Consider the following 18429-nt stretch of genomic DNA (forward strand, 5'->3'; position numbering starts at 1 on the left):
TAAATGTCAACAGATTTATAGTCAACTTTTCCATATCTCAATACTACTGTCAATAGAATATTAAATAGCACAATTAATCAACTACAGAAACAAGTCTTGATTTTTCTTTATAGATTTCTGGGGTCTTTAATAATTCTACCTGAAATCACATTTTAATTACAGAATCAACCATAAAAGATAATTTGTAACCCCATAAGCTGTGTATCAGTTGAAAACAGAGTCTTCAATTTATGACCCAGTCAATATAGAAAAAAAAACACTGTGAATTAAAAAGGCAATTCATTAAGAACATTTCCAACCCTGGAGCCAAATTCTATGTGTTTCAGTTACAAAGTTACAAAAAATTCTTTAACTGATACTCAAAGATGTTACAACCTATTACTTTTCAGTAGGCACTACATATTACTCATTTAACTACAGAGTGCTGACATTCTATTCAAAAGAAGTCCAATTGTAATAGAGTACTGTGCAAATCACAAAACACATTCCATATTTCTGATGAAGAAAGATGGCTACTTAGGGTCACTTTCTATACAGAACAAAGCATTTCCCATTGCAAACCACAGATTCCCATTCTTGGAGTATTTTCCAGGATACGAAAATAACTAATTGATTTTTGTTTTTCTCATCTATAAAGTGTGAATATTAACAATACCTTTCTAAGAGGACTATTGCAAGGATTAAATTAATAAATATAGAAGGAAAAAGACAGATAAAAGTAAGAATTTGCATGCTTATATTATTAGTACCACAGCAACCAAATGAAAGTAATTTTCTTAGACCTCTTTTCAACAACGAAATAAATCTAAGATAATCTCCATGATAATAGTCTACTGGTTTTCAATGTTTTAGTAGAAATTCATCAGTAAACACAAAAGAGATAGGAAAGTGATGGAGAGAAGCTACCAAACAAGGGCATTTTCTCAGTAGAAAAGCCACATCAATGGACGTAAAAAAGAAACTTTCAAGGTTACCGGGAAAACAAAGTTTTCCAAAGCTGCCGAATTAAAGGATTTACATACATTTCTTCAAGGTACCCTTGGCCCTCCATATCTGTGGGCTCCACTTCCCTGGATTCAACCAACCATGGATCCAAAATATCTGGGGGAAAAAGTATCTGTCTGCACCGAACATGTACAAACCATTTTTTCTTGTCATTATTCCCTAAACAATATAGTATAGGAACTATTTACTTAACATTTATATTGTATTAGGTATTTTATGTAATCCATAGAAGATTTAAAGTACACAGGAGGATGTGCAAAGGTTATTGCAAATACTACATCATTTTGTATCAGGGACTTGAGCATCCATGGATTTTGGTAGCCTGGTGGTAGGAGGGCTTAAGAGGGGTCCTAAGGCAATCCCCCACAGATACTGAGGGATGAATGTATTCATTTGAGAAATGTCATCTTTAACCAAGGTTGCCAAGTGACTAACTGGCAAAATAGGAACAAGCTGAGAGTAATAAAATAAGTACTGTTGAAAATTAATAAAAACAGCTGCCTTTTCCTGATTTATTTTTCCTTCTTTCCTGTGTGTGTATATATATACAGTTTTGTTTTGTTTTTGTTTTTTTGCAGATACAAGGTTTCACTGTGTTGCTCAGGCTGGTCTCAAACCCCTGGCCTCACGTGATCCTCCTGCCTCGACTTCCCGAAATGCTGGGATTACAGGCATGAGCCACCACACACAGTCCTCTGGTTTCTTATTGTGTGCCAGGTACCATTTCTAAGTGCCTTGTGTGCACTAATTTGTAAGTCTTCATAACAATCCTATAAAATTAGTACTAGTACTATTCTCATTATACATAAATGAAAAACAAACACCCTAACAGGTCAAATAATTTGCCTGAACTCAAAGAGCTAATAAGTGGTAAAGCAAGGATTCAAATCAGGCAATTGGCTCCAGAGCCTAAACTAAGCAACACAGGCTCTCACAATCCTGCATTCAGGAAGAATGAAAGAAAATGAGAGAAGATATGGCAATAAAACACTCATATATGGTAAGAAAACATCCCCGGAAGATAAAAACACTGAAACCAATTTCAGTCAAGGAACAATTTGGGAAACCATTTGAAATAAAAGCCAAAGTCCTGATGTCTTACTTGTTCTCCCCACTTCCTGTCTTTCCCTCTGTGAGACGTTAAAGAACAACTTTTATTTATTTTTTTATTTTCTGAGACAGAGTCTCGCTGTGTTACCCCTCAAGTGCAGTGGTGCAATCTCGGCTCACTGCAACCTCCACCTCCCAGGTTCAAGCGATTCTCCTGCCTCAGCCTCCTGAGTAGCTGGAATTACAGGCACCCACAACCACATCTAGCTAATTTTTGTATTTTTAGTAGAGACGGGCTTTTGCCATGTTGGCCAGGCTGGTCTTGAACTCCTGACCTGAAGTGATTCACCCACCTTGGGCTCCCAAAATGCTAGGATTACAGGTTTGAGCCACTGTGCCTGGCCCTAAAGAACCACTTTTAAGTTCAATGTCCTTGAGTCCATATTTGATCACATATGCTCAAACCTTATGTTGAGAATCCTTTAACAGTCTTTCAATACGAAAGGTAAACAATAAACCTTTTGCCTTCCAGTTAAACGCCTCTATGGCCTGCTCCCATGAACCACTTACCCTTCTACATAAAGTTTTATTCCACTCAAATTAAATTACTTGCGCTTACCTAAACATGATATTAACCTGATTATGTCTCCTTGTTTTAGTCTACTCCTACCTGGAATGTCTTCTTAAGAAGACATGTCTTGCCATGTCTAAAACCTATCCAATAATCCAGTTTTATCTTCATTTGACTTTGACTTAAATTCAGCTTTCCCAGATGTCTACAGTCCTGGAGTATGCTCAATAGTTGCTAGTCCAGTGAGTAAGTCCTTACACTACTCTCATACATAGATACCCTTTTCTCTCTGTATTCCTATGGCATATTTCTTTTCTCTTCTTATGCCATTCAGCATATCTTTTAAAATATAATCTGTTGTGTCCATAAACCATACTGTTCAAATTTGTAAGACATTTTTCAATCTTTCCCTGTTAGAATCCCTTTAAGATACCTAACTTCATATAGTCTAAGACACACTTCTTTTTCATCATTCCTTCCCTATGATCTCCGTTGTCACTTTTATACTGTCATTTGCCTTTTCTCAAGCAAAAAGAGGACAGCCCATCTGGGACTTTCTAAGAAGTCAATAAAATGAGTCTTCCACACCACAGGCTGCAGAGTATCACCCATACTGGATAGCAAGGTAAAATACAAAAGAATAATAATTTCTAAAAAATCTTAAAATTATGCACTATATACACTAGGAAAGAACACAGATGATAAGACAGGATACCTGGAAAATCCCAAAGAATCAAGCAATCAAAGAAATCAGTGAAGTAGCAGAATACAAAATTAACATACAAATAGCTTTTATATACACAAACATTAAACAGAGGAAATGAGGGCAGATAGTACCAACAGAGAAAACTTAAAACTTAGGAATAAATTTAACAAAAAATGTGCAAAACATCTAAAAGGAAAATTTTTAAGCAATCCTAAAAGAGATTTAAAAAGACATAAACTAATAGAACAACATCCTCTATTATTGGATACGATAGCTGAACATCAGACAAATACTGGTCTCCCTAAGTTAACGTACAAATTCAGTGCAATCACAACAAAATACCAATAAGCGATTTTATGAAAGTAGACAAACTGGTACTAAAGTTCAGATAGAAAAACAAATACACAATAACACACACACACACACACACACACACACACACACAAAACAAAAACAAAAAACGGGGAAAAAAATCCACAGAGGAATACTACCTCCTCAGACATTAAAACACACTAAACTCTCTATAATTAAAATCATGCAGTACTAGTGCATGGACAGACAGAGCAGTAGAATACAGAAACTCTAGAATTAAACCCATGTACAGATGGAAATTTCGGCATATGACAAAGGTGGCATTTCAAATCACTAGGGTATAGAGAAACGTTTTAATAAATGATGCTGGAACAATTACATAGTCATTTGGGAAAATAAAATCAGATCCATGTCTCACAATACAAAAGAATAAACTCCAAATAAATTGGGAAGAGAAAAATAAAACCATGCAAGTACTAGAAGAAAACGTGAGAGAATTCTTCCTTAACTCTGAGTATGAAAAGGCTTTCCAACCATTACTCAAAATACAGAGGCAGTAAAAGATCGAACAATTTGACTACACAAAAATAAAAAAATGAAAACATTGTATGACACAATAAACAAAGTCAAAAGACAACTGACCAATTGGGAGAAGTAGTCACAATATATGCCATAGACAAAGGGTTAGTTACACGAATATGTAAGAATTTCTAAAAATTAAGGTACAAAAGAACAAAAACCCTAGGCAAGAATGGAGTACGGACAGGAATAAGTTCAGAAAAGAGAGATAATGTCTATCTAACATATCGGAATATGTTAAAACTCATTCGTAATTAGAAAAGTGTAAATTGAAACAACACTGAAATACCATTTCTCATCTATCCCATTGGCACAAATTTTAAAATATGACAACAAATTCTGTTGGCAAAATTGTGGAGAAATGGGCATGCTCCTACTTGGTTGGTGGGAACGTAAATTAGAACAATCCTACTAAAGAAAAATTTGGCAATATCCAGACAACTCTTGCCTTTTTAAACCCAGCAATCTCCTTCCAGGAATATACACTGAAAATACACCAATAATTTAAAAATACATATGGACAAGGTTATTCATTGAAGCACTGCTTGTAATTGCAAAAATATTTGGAATGACATGCATCCCAATACATGGAAAGCTAGTGAGACTAAATAAGTAAGTTCTTAAAATTTTATCAGATTTAGATTTATATCCATATGTGGCTAGTGGCTACCATTTTGAATAGCATAGCTCTAGAGATACTTTTCAATTCCCGAGGACTGTACACCAAATTGCAGCCAAAAGTTTAAGGGGTTAAGTATGCCCTCTGCAAACATATCTTGCTGGGACAGGAGTCCAGGACCTGCCAAGGAGAGGGGCCTAGTAAGCACCCGACACTTCCAATACTTTCTGGAGGATTACACCCTAGGAATAAGGGAGAACAAGAAATAGGAGAGTCTTTTCAAAACTTGAAACAGCTCAATCCCTGATCAGATTACAGGGACTTCACTACTCAGAGAATAAAATGACAAAGAGAGTGGAGATTACTTGCCACATGGGTAACTGGCGAAGGATAATTTCCATATCACAGTACTGCAAATTAAAACCACAAGGAGATGCTGCTATGTACACAGCAGAATGAGTCAAATTTTTCAAAAGACCCTCAACGGCAATTACACAGGTGTTCTCTTTAGAAAAATGTCTAGCCTTACACATTATTTGTAGTTTTCTGTTATGTATGCCGTATTTGTTTTCTATTGCTGCCATAACAAATTATCACCAACTTGATTACTTAACACAAATTTATCCTCTTACAGTTCTGTAAGTCAGAAACCAAAATGGGCCTGACTGAGCTAAAATTCAGTTGTCAGCAACTGAATGTGTTCCTTCAGATGCTCTAGGAGAGAACCCACTTCCTTGCCTTTTCCAGCTTCTAGAGGGTGCCCACACTACTTGTCTCATGGCCCCTTTCTCTATCTTCAAAGACAGCATCACTCTGACAATTCTATAGCATCCTGACCACAGACAGAAAGATCTGCTACCTTTAAGGACTCATGTGGTTAGACTGGGCTCACCTGGATAATGCAGGACAGCTTTGCCATCTAAAAGTCCTTGGTTTAATCAAACCTGCAAAGCCCCTTTTGCCAGGTAAGGTAACATCTTCATAGGTTCAGGAATTAGGACATGGACATTTTGGGAGGCCATTATTCTACCTACCACACGTGCTATACGTCAGAATAAAAATATAATAAAGTAATATGCATATTTGACTATTCAAAGTCTGGTTAAGATTATCCTCATCCAAAACCTGAACAATTCAGATCCTTTGATCATTTTAACTCTGATACTAAAACTTCCTTCTTACTATTGTTCGTCTTGCTTTTAATACTTTCCATACTTTTTCATTATTATTAATTTATACACTGAATGCTTATTTATATTTTTCTCATATTTACTGTTTCCTAAGTAAGATTCTTTTCCCCCCACTCTTTATCATCCCTCTTATATCTCACTACTTTCTTTTTGGATATAATTTCCTTCTTCATGAAGTACATCCTTGAATAATTCTTTCAGGATGGGTCTGTAAATGATAAACTCTCTCAGTTTTCAGTTATCTGTAAAAAGTCTTTATTACACTCACATTTGAATGATAGTGTCTCTATGTAAAACATCCTGGGTTAGAAATGCAGTATACTATGTAGCTTAAAGGTTTTGAAGTCACACTACTTAGGCTTAAATCCCTAATGCATCAGTAAATAAGAAACATATAATGTGAGCAAGCTAACTAACTACTCTGCTTTTCTGAATCTATAAAACGCAAACAATGATAGCTATATAGTCATAAAAAATTTTAAATGAGTTAATACATGTGAAATGTTTAAAACATAACTACCAAAGAAAAAGCATTAAGTAGCCAGGCACGGTGGTTCGTGCCTAGAATCCAAGTGCTTTGGGAGGCTGAGCCGGGAGGACTGCTTGAGGCCAGGAGTTCGAGACCAGCCTGGGCAACGTAGCAAGACACCATCCCTACAAAAAGTTTTTTTAAAAGCATCAAGTAAATGCTGGCTATCATGAACTATTAGGTTGACTTAAATATCAAGGTTAATTTTCCTCAACATTTAACACATGTATATTATTTCATTGTCTTCTGGTATCCATTGTTCTTAAGAAGTCTGCTTTCAGATTTACGGTTTTCCTTTGACTGTACTTTTGTTTACACTAGGCCACTTTTAAGATTCTCTCTGTGTCCGTGGTATCCTTAAGTTCCATTACAGTGCATCTAAATATAGGCTGAACTGTATTTCACTTATCTTCCTCAAGATCTGAATGCACCTCGTATCTTTCATTGATTTTAGGAAAGTCCCACGTTGAATACTGCCTGCTTATTGTCATCTCTAGTCTCTCTTTCTGGAATGCTTATTCTCTTCCTGAAACTCTTATGTCAGACCTGCTCTCGCTATCCTCAATGTCTTTTAACCCTGTATATTTTTCATTTCTTCACCTTCATGTGTAACAATCCAGAAAATTTCTTAGATTATCTTCAATATTTCAATTCTTTCTTAAATTGTAGCCAAAATTCTTTTGAATCCATCCATTTAATGTTTTGCTTTTATTACTACAGTTTCAACTCTAGAAGTTCTATTTGCTTCTTTTTCAAATCTTTTCTTTTTTCACAATTTGTCCTTCCTATCTCATGGTCTTTATTTATTTCCTCACATCCTAAATATTTAAAATATTCATTTTATAGCCTGCATCGGATCATCTATTACCAGAAGGGAAGGGGAGCAAGGCCTGCCACTGAGTTTTGCTCAAAGTTTACTTTCCTTTTGTGTTTTATAAAGTTGGATTGTAAACTCATCTTTATCAAAGCTTTATCTATAAGAATCTTGTACAGTCTAGATTAAAGTGAGTCCTTCAGAGAGGTTTTGTTTTTGCTACTACCAAGCAAACTAAGTATCACCAGCCCATGTCCAGTTTTATCACAGGTCACAGAGGAGTATTAATTGAAAGCACATATCCATGTTAGGCAAGCTTGTTGTTTGACTGCTCAGAAAGCAACTCCCTGCCCCCACATTCCCCGCTCCCCTCGAATCCAGAATACATGCCCAGGGAGCCACGCTCCTCTGCTGATTTCATGTGCCAACGGATGAGCAGTTTCCTACTCTACACTTTTATTGACAATGCATCCTTTAAAGAGCCCTGACATTATACAGAAGTCTTATTTCTTCTTTTTCTTTCATTTTCTGCATGATAAAGAGTCTTTAATTTTAAATGAGTATCAGTTTACCAAGTAATAACATGTAGAAAGTTTGTGAATTCTATTATCTGGTTTTGATTAAGAGAAACTAAATGTAGCCCAAACAATTCACAAGTATTCATTATTCTAACCGTTAGCAAGAATAAACTACTTTAAGGCTTGCTGCGACTTCTCACAGGTTCAAGTAACTATTTAATATTTTTTCATAAAGCCCACGACCTTCAAGAAAGTGTTAGAACAAAAAAAAAAATTATTTCATCCTTTTTTTCTTCAAAGAAGTGCATTTCTTTTGCTAGATCTAAGAAAGAAAAGTCAACATTGATTTATGTGTACTTGAGCTAAAAGGCATAGGAAAACAGACAACATGTGCTCATTAAATTTCTAAGAAATATGAGAAAAAATAAAATCTTTGGATAAGTTCTAAGTCTGTACAAAGAAGCTAGACTTGTTACTCTCAAAAAATTAAAAGACCAACTGTATAATATACAGAAATAATTTAATGCCTTTTCACAAGAACATAACTTGAGCTTTGCTAAAGCTTCATATTCCACGAGGGCATCTAAAATGCCAGTCCATGAAACAGGTGCTCCTTTCTTCTGGAAGTTTCCAGGGATTTCTAGCCAGTATGGCAAAGGTTGTCGAAGACTTCATCCCAGTTCTGCTAGAAGTAGGTCTGGAAGACAGGCATCTTCCTGTGGGTCTCCTGCAGTTCCGTGGGATCCTAGTGCTGTAACTTCCTTGGCCTTGAACACTTTCTCCCTCTGTAGGCTGTTCAATTTCAGCCTGAGTTATGGCATTGGCCTGTTTCCTCCTCCTGTTCTTTTGCGTGGTACCCCTCCTCAGTGGATGGCTTCTCAGCCTACAGCATCTGCTGGCCAAGTGATTGGCCACGGCTGTGGTGACTCTGAAGCCAAGGCAAGCGCCCTAAATCGGCTCCAGGGTCAGCTGACCAGGTCACTCACGATCTACCAGAAGTCTGACTTCTGACTCATCATTTTAAAGACTTCACCTTCTATCTCAAGACAGGTATTAAAATTCACTCCTCTACAGGTTTTCAAGACCACAATCCCTATCCCTAGCCACTCCCTCCTTCTCATGAGTATTTCTCTAACTTCTACCTCTCTCTTCACTTTTGCCTGGTAGAAATTTCCCTTGTTTTCCTAAAAGTTCAACTATGCAGATAAACAGATTTTTTAAAATTAACATTTTAATGAATACTTCTAAATATTTTAGTGGTAACATTTTAGAATTTCTAGTCAATGATATTGCCAGCTACAAAATTTATATTCATCTTTATGTTTTTTGAGTTTTCTAAATATTCTACAGTAAGCATTAAATAAGAAAAGGTCATTTTCAAACCAAAATTGCTCACTGATATATGTAATAAAAATGAACCAAAAAGATGGCACCTAACAAAGCTATGATACCTAGTGAAGTCCTATTTGTTAAAAGAAGAGTGGACATTTAAAGCAGTTGTTCCTGGTTTTCCATCAAAATCACGAATAAATTGTCAAACGCATACTCAGGATGCTTCTGCTAATTTCCAATCCATTATATCTGGATTGAGCACAGAAAATGCTAAGAAAAATGCACATGGTTCTGAGGCACAGATACACTCAAAAATTACTAGTTTAGAAATCAGAGAACAATATGAGAAGGCGGAAGCTTTTGGCCCCCAGTTATCCCTACCTAGGACTAGCCCTAATTTCTTCCCAAGTTTCACTTTCCAAGGAGGAATCCAAGCAAAGAACAATGGCTTAAAATCAGAAAGGAGTACTTTAAGATACTATTTTTAAAAAGAGGAAGGTTTGAGGCGTATGTGATGGTTTCAAAGACAAATGTGGCAGCCAAGTGTAGTGGTAGCACTGGGATATGTCTCAAGATCCATTTCTTTATCATTATGACTCTGGTCAATTTCATTATCATTCCCAAGTATTCACTCCTCTCTTCCTTTGAGAGGATTATTCTTCCCTGCCCCATTAACATCAAGCTTGCCCATGAGACGTTCTTTGACCTGTGAAATGTAAAGAAGTAACCTAAGCTACCTTTGGACTGAAGTTTTGTGAGCCACTGTGTGTATCTACTTTGTTCTTTTTTCCTGTGCCACAAGAGAGAAAAGGGGAATGTTCTTTCTTCCTGAGTCCCCAAATGAATAAGACATGGGACATAGCAGAGGCCAACCACAGCTGACATGACACTTGTGAGAAACAAATGTTCACAGTCCTAAGCTACTAAGATATAGATGTCACTTGTTAATGTAGCATAACTTAGTCTATCCTGTCTGATACAGAAATAACTGCACCTATTACATTACTAAAAATACTTTTTGCATGATTCATGGAAGCTCTGAGGTGCACTGTTTTTGCAAGTAATCAAGTAAAATACAAACAAGGCTCCCTGCACAATTTTAGTAAAGCAAACAAATGTAATCAAGTTATATAAAGCAACATAATAAAATACAGTGTGAAATTTATAACATTCAAAATAGAAGTCACTGTGTCAAACCCTGGCAAATGGAGCTGGGGAGAGCCATGAAGTTGGGGTGGGAGGGGGGGGCTCTTAGATATCATTTGCCTAATAACAGGAACTATCACAAAAATTTTTCCCAAACCACAGTTGACTACATGAATCACACAAGGACAGCTAATTACTTCTACATAAACACTTGCCTATTTCAAAAACTCTCTCAAGTCCAACCCAAAACTACAAGAGCCTAACCATAACTCCAAGATTACAAAGCCCTATCTTACTACAACTGATGCTTGCAAATCAGAATTCACCAGCTCTTGTAAGACACTGCCAGCACCAAAAAAATTTCTTTTCAAAACAACTTGCACAACCTCCTCTTTCCCCAGTAAACCCTAATCTATTCCTTTAATCTCCACACACACTGGAAGCCACTTTGGTCTGTATGCGTGTCCTGAATTGCAGTTCTACTTCTCAAATATTGTTCCCAAATAAAATCTTGAGATTTGTCTTGTTGTATTTTTTATATTGATACCAGTTTCAATCATTCATTCATTTATTCACTTGCCCTGCCAAAATTTGCTGACATTTGCTCTCTACTAGCCACCATGCAATTCCCTGGTAATAAGGAGATAAGTAAGATCTAGAGGATATACACAGAAAGCAAAGGGAGAGAGACAAACATGTAAACAAATAAATACAGCACAGTATGACAAGAGCTATAATAGAGACAGAGTATGAAGACAGAGAAGTCACAGAAGGTTTCATAACAGAGAGAATCTTAGCAGGACCTTGAAGGATAGGCAGGTATTTGTTAAGTGAAGTAAAGGGGATCACTACTCCAAACAAAGGAAGCAGTTCGCAGCACACGGAGGGCCAAGAGTGAACCAGACAGGGGAGGAGTTAAGAAGTTCCATGTGGGTATCCTAGTGCATACACGGAGAGAAATAAAGCTAAAGGGCAGACAGGAAGCAGACAGCAAAGAACCTTACAAGCCACTCTAGAGATCCCAACATTTACCGGTAAGCAATGGTCAGTCACTGAAAACCTTCCACAGATTATGACATGATCACATGTATGTTGTAGAAAGACAGCACTGAGAGAAATACAGAAGTTGGGTTGGAAAGGAAAAGCCCAAGAACATCGCTGTTTTCTGCTTTGAGATTCACATATTTCAACAAGGCGAATGGCTGTATGTTTTATTCAAAAGCCACATGCTAAATTGCCAAGTAAAAACAACAAAAAGCTGACTATATACAAAGGATTTATGGAAGTATAACACACAAGATTACTGGAAAGAATTTAAAGTCACTTCTTTCTTCCTCATAAAACATTCATATTTAATCCATCTTGCTTCTCACAAAGTATTCTGCTGCCATAAGCAATCCACCCTGATTTCACCATCCCAAACTTAAAATCAGATTACTAAGAGCAAACTGCTTAAGAGAAGATAGAAAATTTTAAATACCCAATTAACAGATATATTTCTGACAGACCAACCTTTTAGAAACCAAAACATATCTAATATTAACTAAGCAATGTTTTCCTTTCTATCTTGATTATACTGGTCCATGACCATGTATCTACCAGACACTGCTAATGAAGGCTGGTGCAAAGAAACAGTCCCAGCCAGAATTTAGAATTGGAAGGAGCCCCAAATGGCTTCTGCTTGAACCCCAATATAATGTTTTGAACCTTACTACAAAGTCAGCGCCTTCCGTGGCTCTGCCAACTTGCTTGCATACCCACCAATGGAAAGGGAGACATTATCTCTTGAAATGGTATATTTGATCTATGGCTAAATTTTTAGGTTTGTGATATTGCCAAAGTATACTGCACTTAACAAAATGACTACACTACCAGGAAACACGAACAATCATTTGTACCCTTTAGAAATACAAAGCTATACATATATAGTAGTCGTAAGCAAATATAAGAATTACAAAGAATAATTACAAAATGTCAGCCAGGTGCAGTGGCTCACACCTGTAATCCCAGCACTTTGGGAAGCCGAGGTGGGAGGATTACCTGAGGTCAAGAGTTTGGGACCAGCCTGGTCAACACGGTGAAACCCCGTCTCTACTAAAAATACAAAAATTAGCTGGGCATGGTGGCACACGCCTGTAGTCTCAGTTACTTGGGAGGCTGAGGCAGGAGAATTGCTCGAGCCCGGGAGACGAAAGTTGCAGTGAGCCAAGATTGTGCCACTGCACTCCAGCCTGGCAGACAGAGTGAGACTCTTTCTCAAAAAAAAGAAAGAAAGAAAAAAGGAATAATTTCAAGATGACTTATGATAACTTAAGGATTTGCATAAATACTGTGAAGGTCCTCAAGGGCAGAAACATTCCCTTTTCCTGTTTGTGGTAGGAAAAAGTGTAGTGGTTAAGGACACAATTGTGGAATTAGAATACTATGTTTAAATCCTGGTTTCTCTACTTACTGTGTAACCCTGGGCAATTACCCTATTCACTTTATATCACAATTTTCATTTCTTGTAATATTAAGATAATAAAAGTATCTATGCCATAGGATTATTATAAGGATTAAATGAGGTAACACTGGGAAAGTCATGTATAGAAGAATTCAATACTTGCCAACTATTAGTCTTCTTGGTATTGCCAGTTTCTTAAATATAGTAGATGGCAAACAAACTTTGGAATGAAATCAATCAAAACAAACACAATTTTACAAACTTTCAAAAAATTTGGACTATGCTGTTAAAACTTTTTAAACAATAAAATGACAACCACTTGTTTTTCTGTTTAAATAGAAATTACCTGCAAAGCCTACTATAAAAATTGTATAAATAAAACCTAATACTCTAGAGGAAAAAGTGTACAGAATTTTAAGAAGTTAGTTTCTACTTACATCTGGTTTGGAATGCTGAAATATCTTCAGGGGAAATTTTAAGTCCCCTTTAGCTAAAGTTACTAAATATTCTTTCAATAGCTCATTAGCCACACCAGGCGACTGTTTCTCACAACGATGAAGAAAGGGAACCATCCACTGGTAGGCACTTGTCACATATTTGTTCTCGGAACACTAAAAGTACAATCAAGCAAAACAGACAAACAAGAATGAAGTTTAACTAAATGTCTTATATCAGACAGCAAGTTCTAAAGCTTACAGGTCCTCAGACTGATGTTAAACAGTGCAAACCCAACATTCTAAAACACACAGTCCAGTTCACCACTCACGTGTGGATTGACAGGTAGCAGGAAAATGAATCACCTGCTACTGGGGCTAGTAGAGCTGACAGCAGCAATATCACTATGGCTCATCAATATCACTACGGCTCATCAATATCACTATGACTCATCTCTTTACATCATAAGCAATGTGGGGTCCCAAGGAGCCTAAGCTCAGCTCTAGAAAACCAACATGCTGCTACTCCAGCTCAGTCAGGAGGTTGTCCAGAGCAAAGAGAAGGCATACCCAAAAAGAGAGCGAGTATAAAAAGAGGCAGAGACAGACAGAGGAGACCTTAGATCAACAAAGGGTGAACAAAGAGTGAACGAAAAAAGTAGAAAGAGAGATAGACAAATAAGCACAGGTTCTAAAATAGGGGACACTAGAAAATAGGGTTTCATCTATAAAAGTCAGGAATCTCTCCCTTCTTTTTCCTCTTCCTCTTTGTTTTGTTTTGCCCCTTTATAACCACCTTTACAAAATTTCAGATGACAGAGATAGTTTCACTCATTATGGTTTCTCTTAATTATCCCTTAAAAGATACACCTAAAGCTCTTAAGAGGCGTCAACATACAACACAAATTAATTTTAATTAGGTAGATTATCAGGAAAAGAAACTAATAAGATAACAGGAAGGTAAAGACAGAGGGAGAAACAAAAGGAAGATAAGCCGGGCGAGGTGGCTCATGCCTATAATCCCAGCACTTTGGGAGACCAAGGCAGGTGGATCACCTGAGGTCAGGAGTTCAAGACCAATACCTAGCCAACAAAGTGAAACCCTGTCTCTACTAACAATGCAAAAAAAAAATTTTTTTTTTTTTTTGCCTTTTTGTTGGCGGGCGTCTGTAATCCCAGCTACTCGGGGGGCTGAGGCAGGAGAATCACTTATTGAACCCAGGAGACAGAGATTACAGTGAGCCAAGATCGCACCACTGCACTCCAGCCTGGGTCACAGAGTGAGACTCCGTCTCAAGAAAGAAAAAAAAGAAAAGAAAAGGAAGATAAATATAAGATGGGGAAAATGTGGAAGGGAAGGAGAGAGAAAGAGTCCAGGGAGGAAAAAGAACCCATCATGCAGTTGTGACTCTGCCCCTTCTTCTGGCCCATTCAACCTAAGCTTCCAACGAGCAAAAGACTAGAAAGAGCATTGGCAGCTACCACCTCCACAGCACCATCCTTCTTGCCTGTTGACTCTGTGGCCAGAGTAGAAATAAGGTCCTAATTTTGGGGAAAAATCATGGAATGATCTAAAAACCAGTGGGAAAATTCTCTTAAACACACTAACCCTGAAGCCAAGATGTTTTCTTCACACAACCACCTAGTCCTCTTAACCCTGATACTTTTTCCAGTCCTTGAAATTGTAAGTAATTGGGAATTTTAACAAAGTGATAGGTTAGAAACAGGATTACTAGAATCACTAGCTACTTTAGAAATACACCTAACTAGAAGGGAAACAAAAAAAAAGTTATATGGATGGGTCTGAGTAAAGGGCAAGCAAGGTATAAACACAACCAAAATACTTTTATATGTGTTTCGTAAGTTCTCCATAATATTTTATTGTGAAAAAAGTCAATCTTTATTTACCGACTTCTCGGGTGTGGAGAACATTTCATCTTTGGTTTGAGAAATATATTTATCAAAGTTCATAGAAAATGCTTTAAAGTGTTTCAAAAGGAAGTTAAAATAAAACCTACGCTATTCATCAGTAATCTTAGTTTTTCAATGTCTTTCATCTGCTGGAGTTCTTTCAGGGTTAGAGTTACGTCACACCCGGCTTCATAAACCAATGTTTCCAGAGTAACCAAATTATCACAGAGAACCAGCAAACCAGGAATATTACGCTCCATCCCAAGTCGAATAAGTGACAATGCACAGTCCACCTAAAATTGAAAAGCAACAATAAGTCTCTGAGGATTATATATTTCTCATCTATTCTAAAGTAAAAGTCTCCGGTACAGAATCTAATTCTTATAATCATTTATAAAATTACATTACCAGTAACATATGTTTTTTATTTACTGCAAAAACAACAGAGTCCTTTATCAAATATATCTGCATCAAACTGTTGCAAATGAATTAAACAATCAGCAAGAAATACGGAAGATAAGAGAAGGACAAGGAACCTATCATAAATTTGTAGAGTGTTACAGTTCACAATGCAGCTTTATATATTTCTCTTTTTAATTCTTACAACATTATATTTACATAACAAGTAGAGAAAAAACACATATCTATTAATGATAATGCCAAAATAACCTTATTTTACTATTACCACTCTGCTTCCAAAAGAACGTTTGTTTCGAAGGTTTTACTTTTATATTCCTGTTTAGTATCTATCCTTTCACACTCCCTCCCACAGAAAAGTCATTCAATAAATATTTGCTGAATAACGATGGTACAAACACTTTCTTAGTCTCAATTCAAATAATTAGCCTTCAAAAGACAAAAACACAGAATGATATTCCTGAAGATGCTCAGGAAACAGCCATTTGACCCCTATTCCCTGGTCAAGTTTATGAACTGATACACCCTCTGAGTGATGGAGAAATGATCTAGTGTAGTCTAAAGCCATTATCTCTCAAATTACTTCTTACTCTCCTATTCCCAATTATTTATGAGGACCTACTATGAGATAAGCATCACTCGCCATTTGTGTTAGGAATACAAAACTGAGTAAGAGGAGGTCTCTTCCTTCAAAGATCTCTCAGCCTTGTAGGAAAAGACAACCACAATGGCTGAAGCAGAGTGCGGTGAGTGCTGTGTGTGATGCGGATCCCACAGAAGACAGCACTTAGCCAGCCTGAGAGGGTCCCAGAGGAGGGAACCCTTAGCATGGACTTTAAAGAATCAAGGGGTATTCGTTAGGTGAGGAAGGAAGATTATGGGAAGGAGAGCAGCATGGAATGCAGAGATGCATGGTGAGTTGTGAAAGTACAATTCCATGTGACTGAAAAGCAGCTATGAAGGGAAGTGATGAGAAAGATGGCTAGAGTAGCAGGGACAGGTAGGATCATGACCGCTGTGTGTCAAGCGAAGGAACACGCAGCTGATCAGGAAAGCAAAGGATTTCTGTGTGAGACATGTCACAAATAGACCTACACTTTGGAAAGAATATTAAGCATTTACTGACTGATGAACGAAATGTGCCTGATGAACTGGAAACGGACTAGAGTGAAAATAGGCAGGCTGGTCAGAAGAATTATGGTTACCAGTATTAGAGAAATTCTGACAGAAATAACACTGATTTCCCATTTATTGACTGATTAGTTCACACATTTATTCACAGAGAGTAAATACTTGTAGCATATTTCCAATGTACTGGGCAAAAACAGTAAGGGGCTAAACTATGACAGTGCTCCTGAAGACATACAAGAGAAAGAACATAACAGATAATTAAGCATATCGAATTTGTGAAATTTGGTCAGAGCAGATGAGAAATTTGAGTAAAAAGGAGTCTAGAACAATTTCTCATCTAATCCACATGAGAAATTCATATATACACATATGTGTGTGTGTGTGTAGAAGAGTACATTTATCAAAAGTAAAAATTGTGTATGTGTGACTGTGTGTGTCTGTGTGTGTGTGTCTATGGGAGTGTGTGTGTGGTAGTGTGTGTGTGTGAGCGTGTGTGTGTGAGTGCATGTGTGAGAGAGTGTATGAGTGTGTGTGTTAGAGGCAAGGTCTTGCTATACTGCCCAGGTTGGAGTGCAGTGGGCTATTCACATTACAGCCTTGAGCTCTTGGGCTCTAGTGATCTTCCCACCTCAGCAACAGAGAAAGACATGTGCCACCATGCCATGCCTGGCTTTTAATCCTATATTGACCATGTTGCTTCTGAGGTGCCCATGAGACATCTTGATACAGATGTCCAATAGTAGGTCCAAGAAGAAGAAAAAACTTGTGCCAAAGTACATATACTTGGTTGATGATGATATTTGAGAACTGTCAGCACACATATCGTAGAACAATATTTGGGGAGAGGGACCTAAATGGGTCACAACTGCAGACTCTCCTCTAGTAATAACAGCAGCACGCTGGGCAATAGCAATAATTAAGGGACAAGGCCAAACAACATGAGCCCCAGGACGAGACTACAATGAATGGCTAAGAAAACACAAGAAACACCTTAAATAATATCACAGAAGCCGAAAAAGAACTACAAGAAAGAAACAGTGAATAGTGTCAAAAAACAAGGATGTTAAACCACAAATGAAGGGAACATGACATTAAGAGGCAGACTGAGGTGGGCTATCAGACTTACTGAGTGTGGTCTCAGTGGGGCAGTGGGAGTCACCAGGCTGTGGGGAAATGAGGAGTAAACAAAAAGCAGAGTGGCTATTTCTGAGCTGAACTGTGACAGAAATAAAAAGCAAAAAAAAAAAAAAAGCAGCAGCAGCCAAGGAGAATGTGGCTCTATATTTTTATTTATAAAATGCGAGGGATGTGAATTTTATGCCTACAAAAAGGGGAGGGGCAGAGAGAGTAGACTCAGTATAGAAGGGGAGGTAAAAGAAACAAGCCAGAGAAAACAGATGGCTGAGAAAGCCAATCTAAGCAGGTGGGACTGTGGAATCTAGAGCAAGGTAAGGAAAGAAAGTGGTTCTGACCAAAAGAGGAGAGCCCTCTTCCTCAGGAAAAGCTGGAAGGAACAAGTGCAAATGGAATGGAGTTCTCAAATTTTCAAATAAAATTCAAAGCCAAATCATGTTCTGAGACTGATGAGGGAAGTGGTGGGGTAAAAGGAGTAGAGGAGAAGGGGAAAACGGGGCAGCAATGTAATGCCAAGAAAAAATGCCAGGCAATAATAAAGGCACACTCACAGCCCTTCAAAGACCTAGGGAAGAACAACTGAAGATA

The 18429-nt window shown here is 37.4% G+C and overlaps 1 protein-coding gene across 1 annotated transcript in view; it reads right to left on the reverse strand.

Moving 5' to 3' along the window:
- Positions 1 to 18429, reverse strand: part of NBAS (NBAS subunit of NRZ tethering complex) — a 399905-nt gene that overhangs the window by 237928 nt on the left and 143548 nt on the right. Inside the window, 2 exon segments of the mRNA XM_017871408.1 lie at positions 13252 to 13425; positions 15267 to 15452. Of these exon segments, the coding sequence (XP_017726897.1) occupies positions 13252 to 13425; positions 15267 to 15452 (360 nt within the window).

The sequence above is a fragment of the Rhinopithecus bieti genome, unplaced genomic scaffold, assembly GCF_001698545.2.
Source record: "Rhinopithecus bieti isolate Rb0 unplaced genomic scaffold, ASM169854v2 scaffold_4781, whole genome shotgun sequence".
Lineage (NCBI taxonomy): Eukaryota > Metazoa > Chordata > Mammalia > Primates > Cercopithecidae > Rhinopithecus > Rhinopithecus bieti.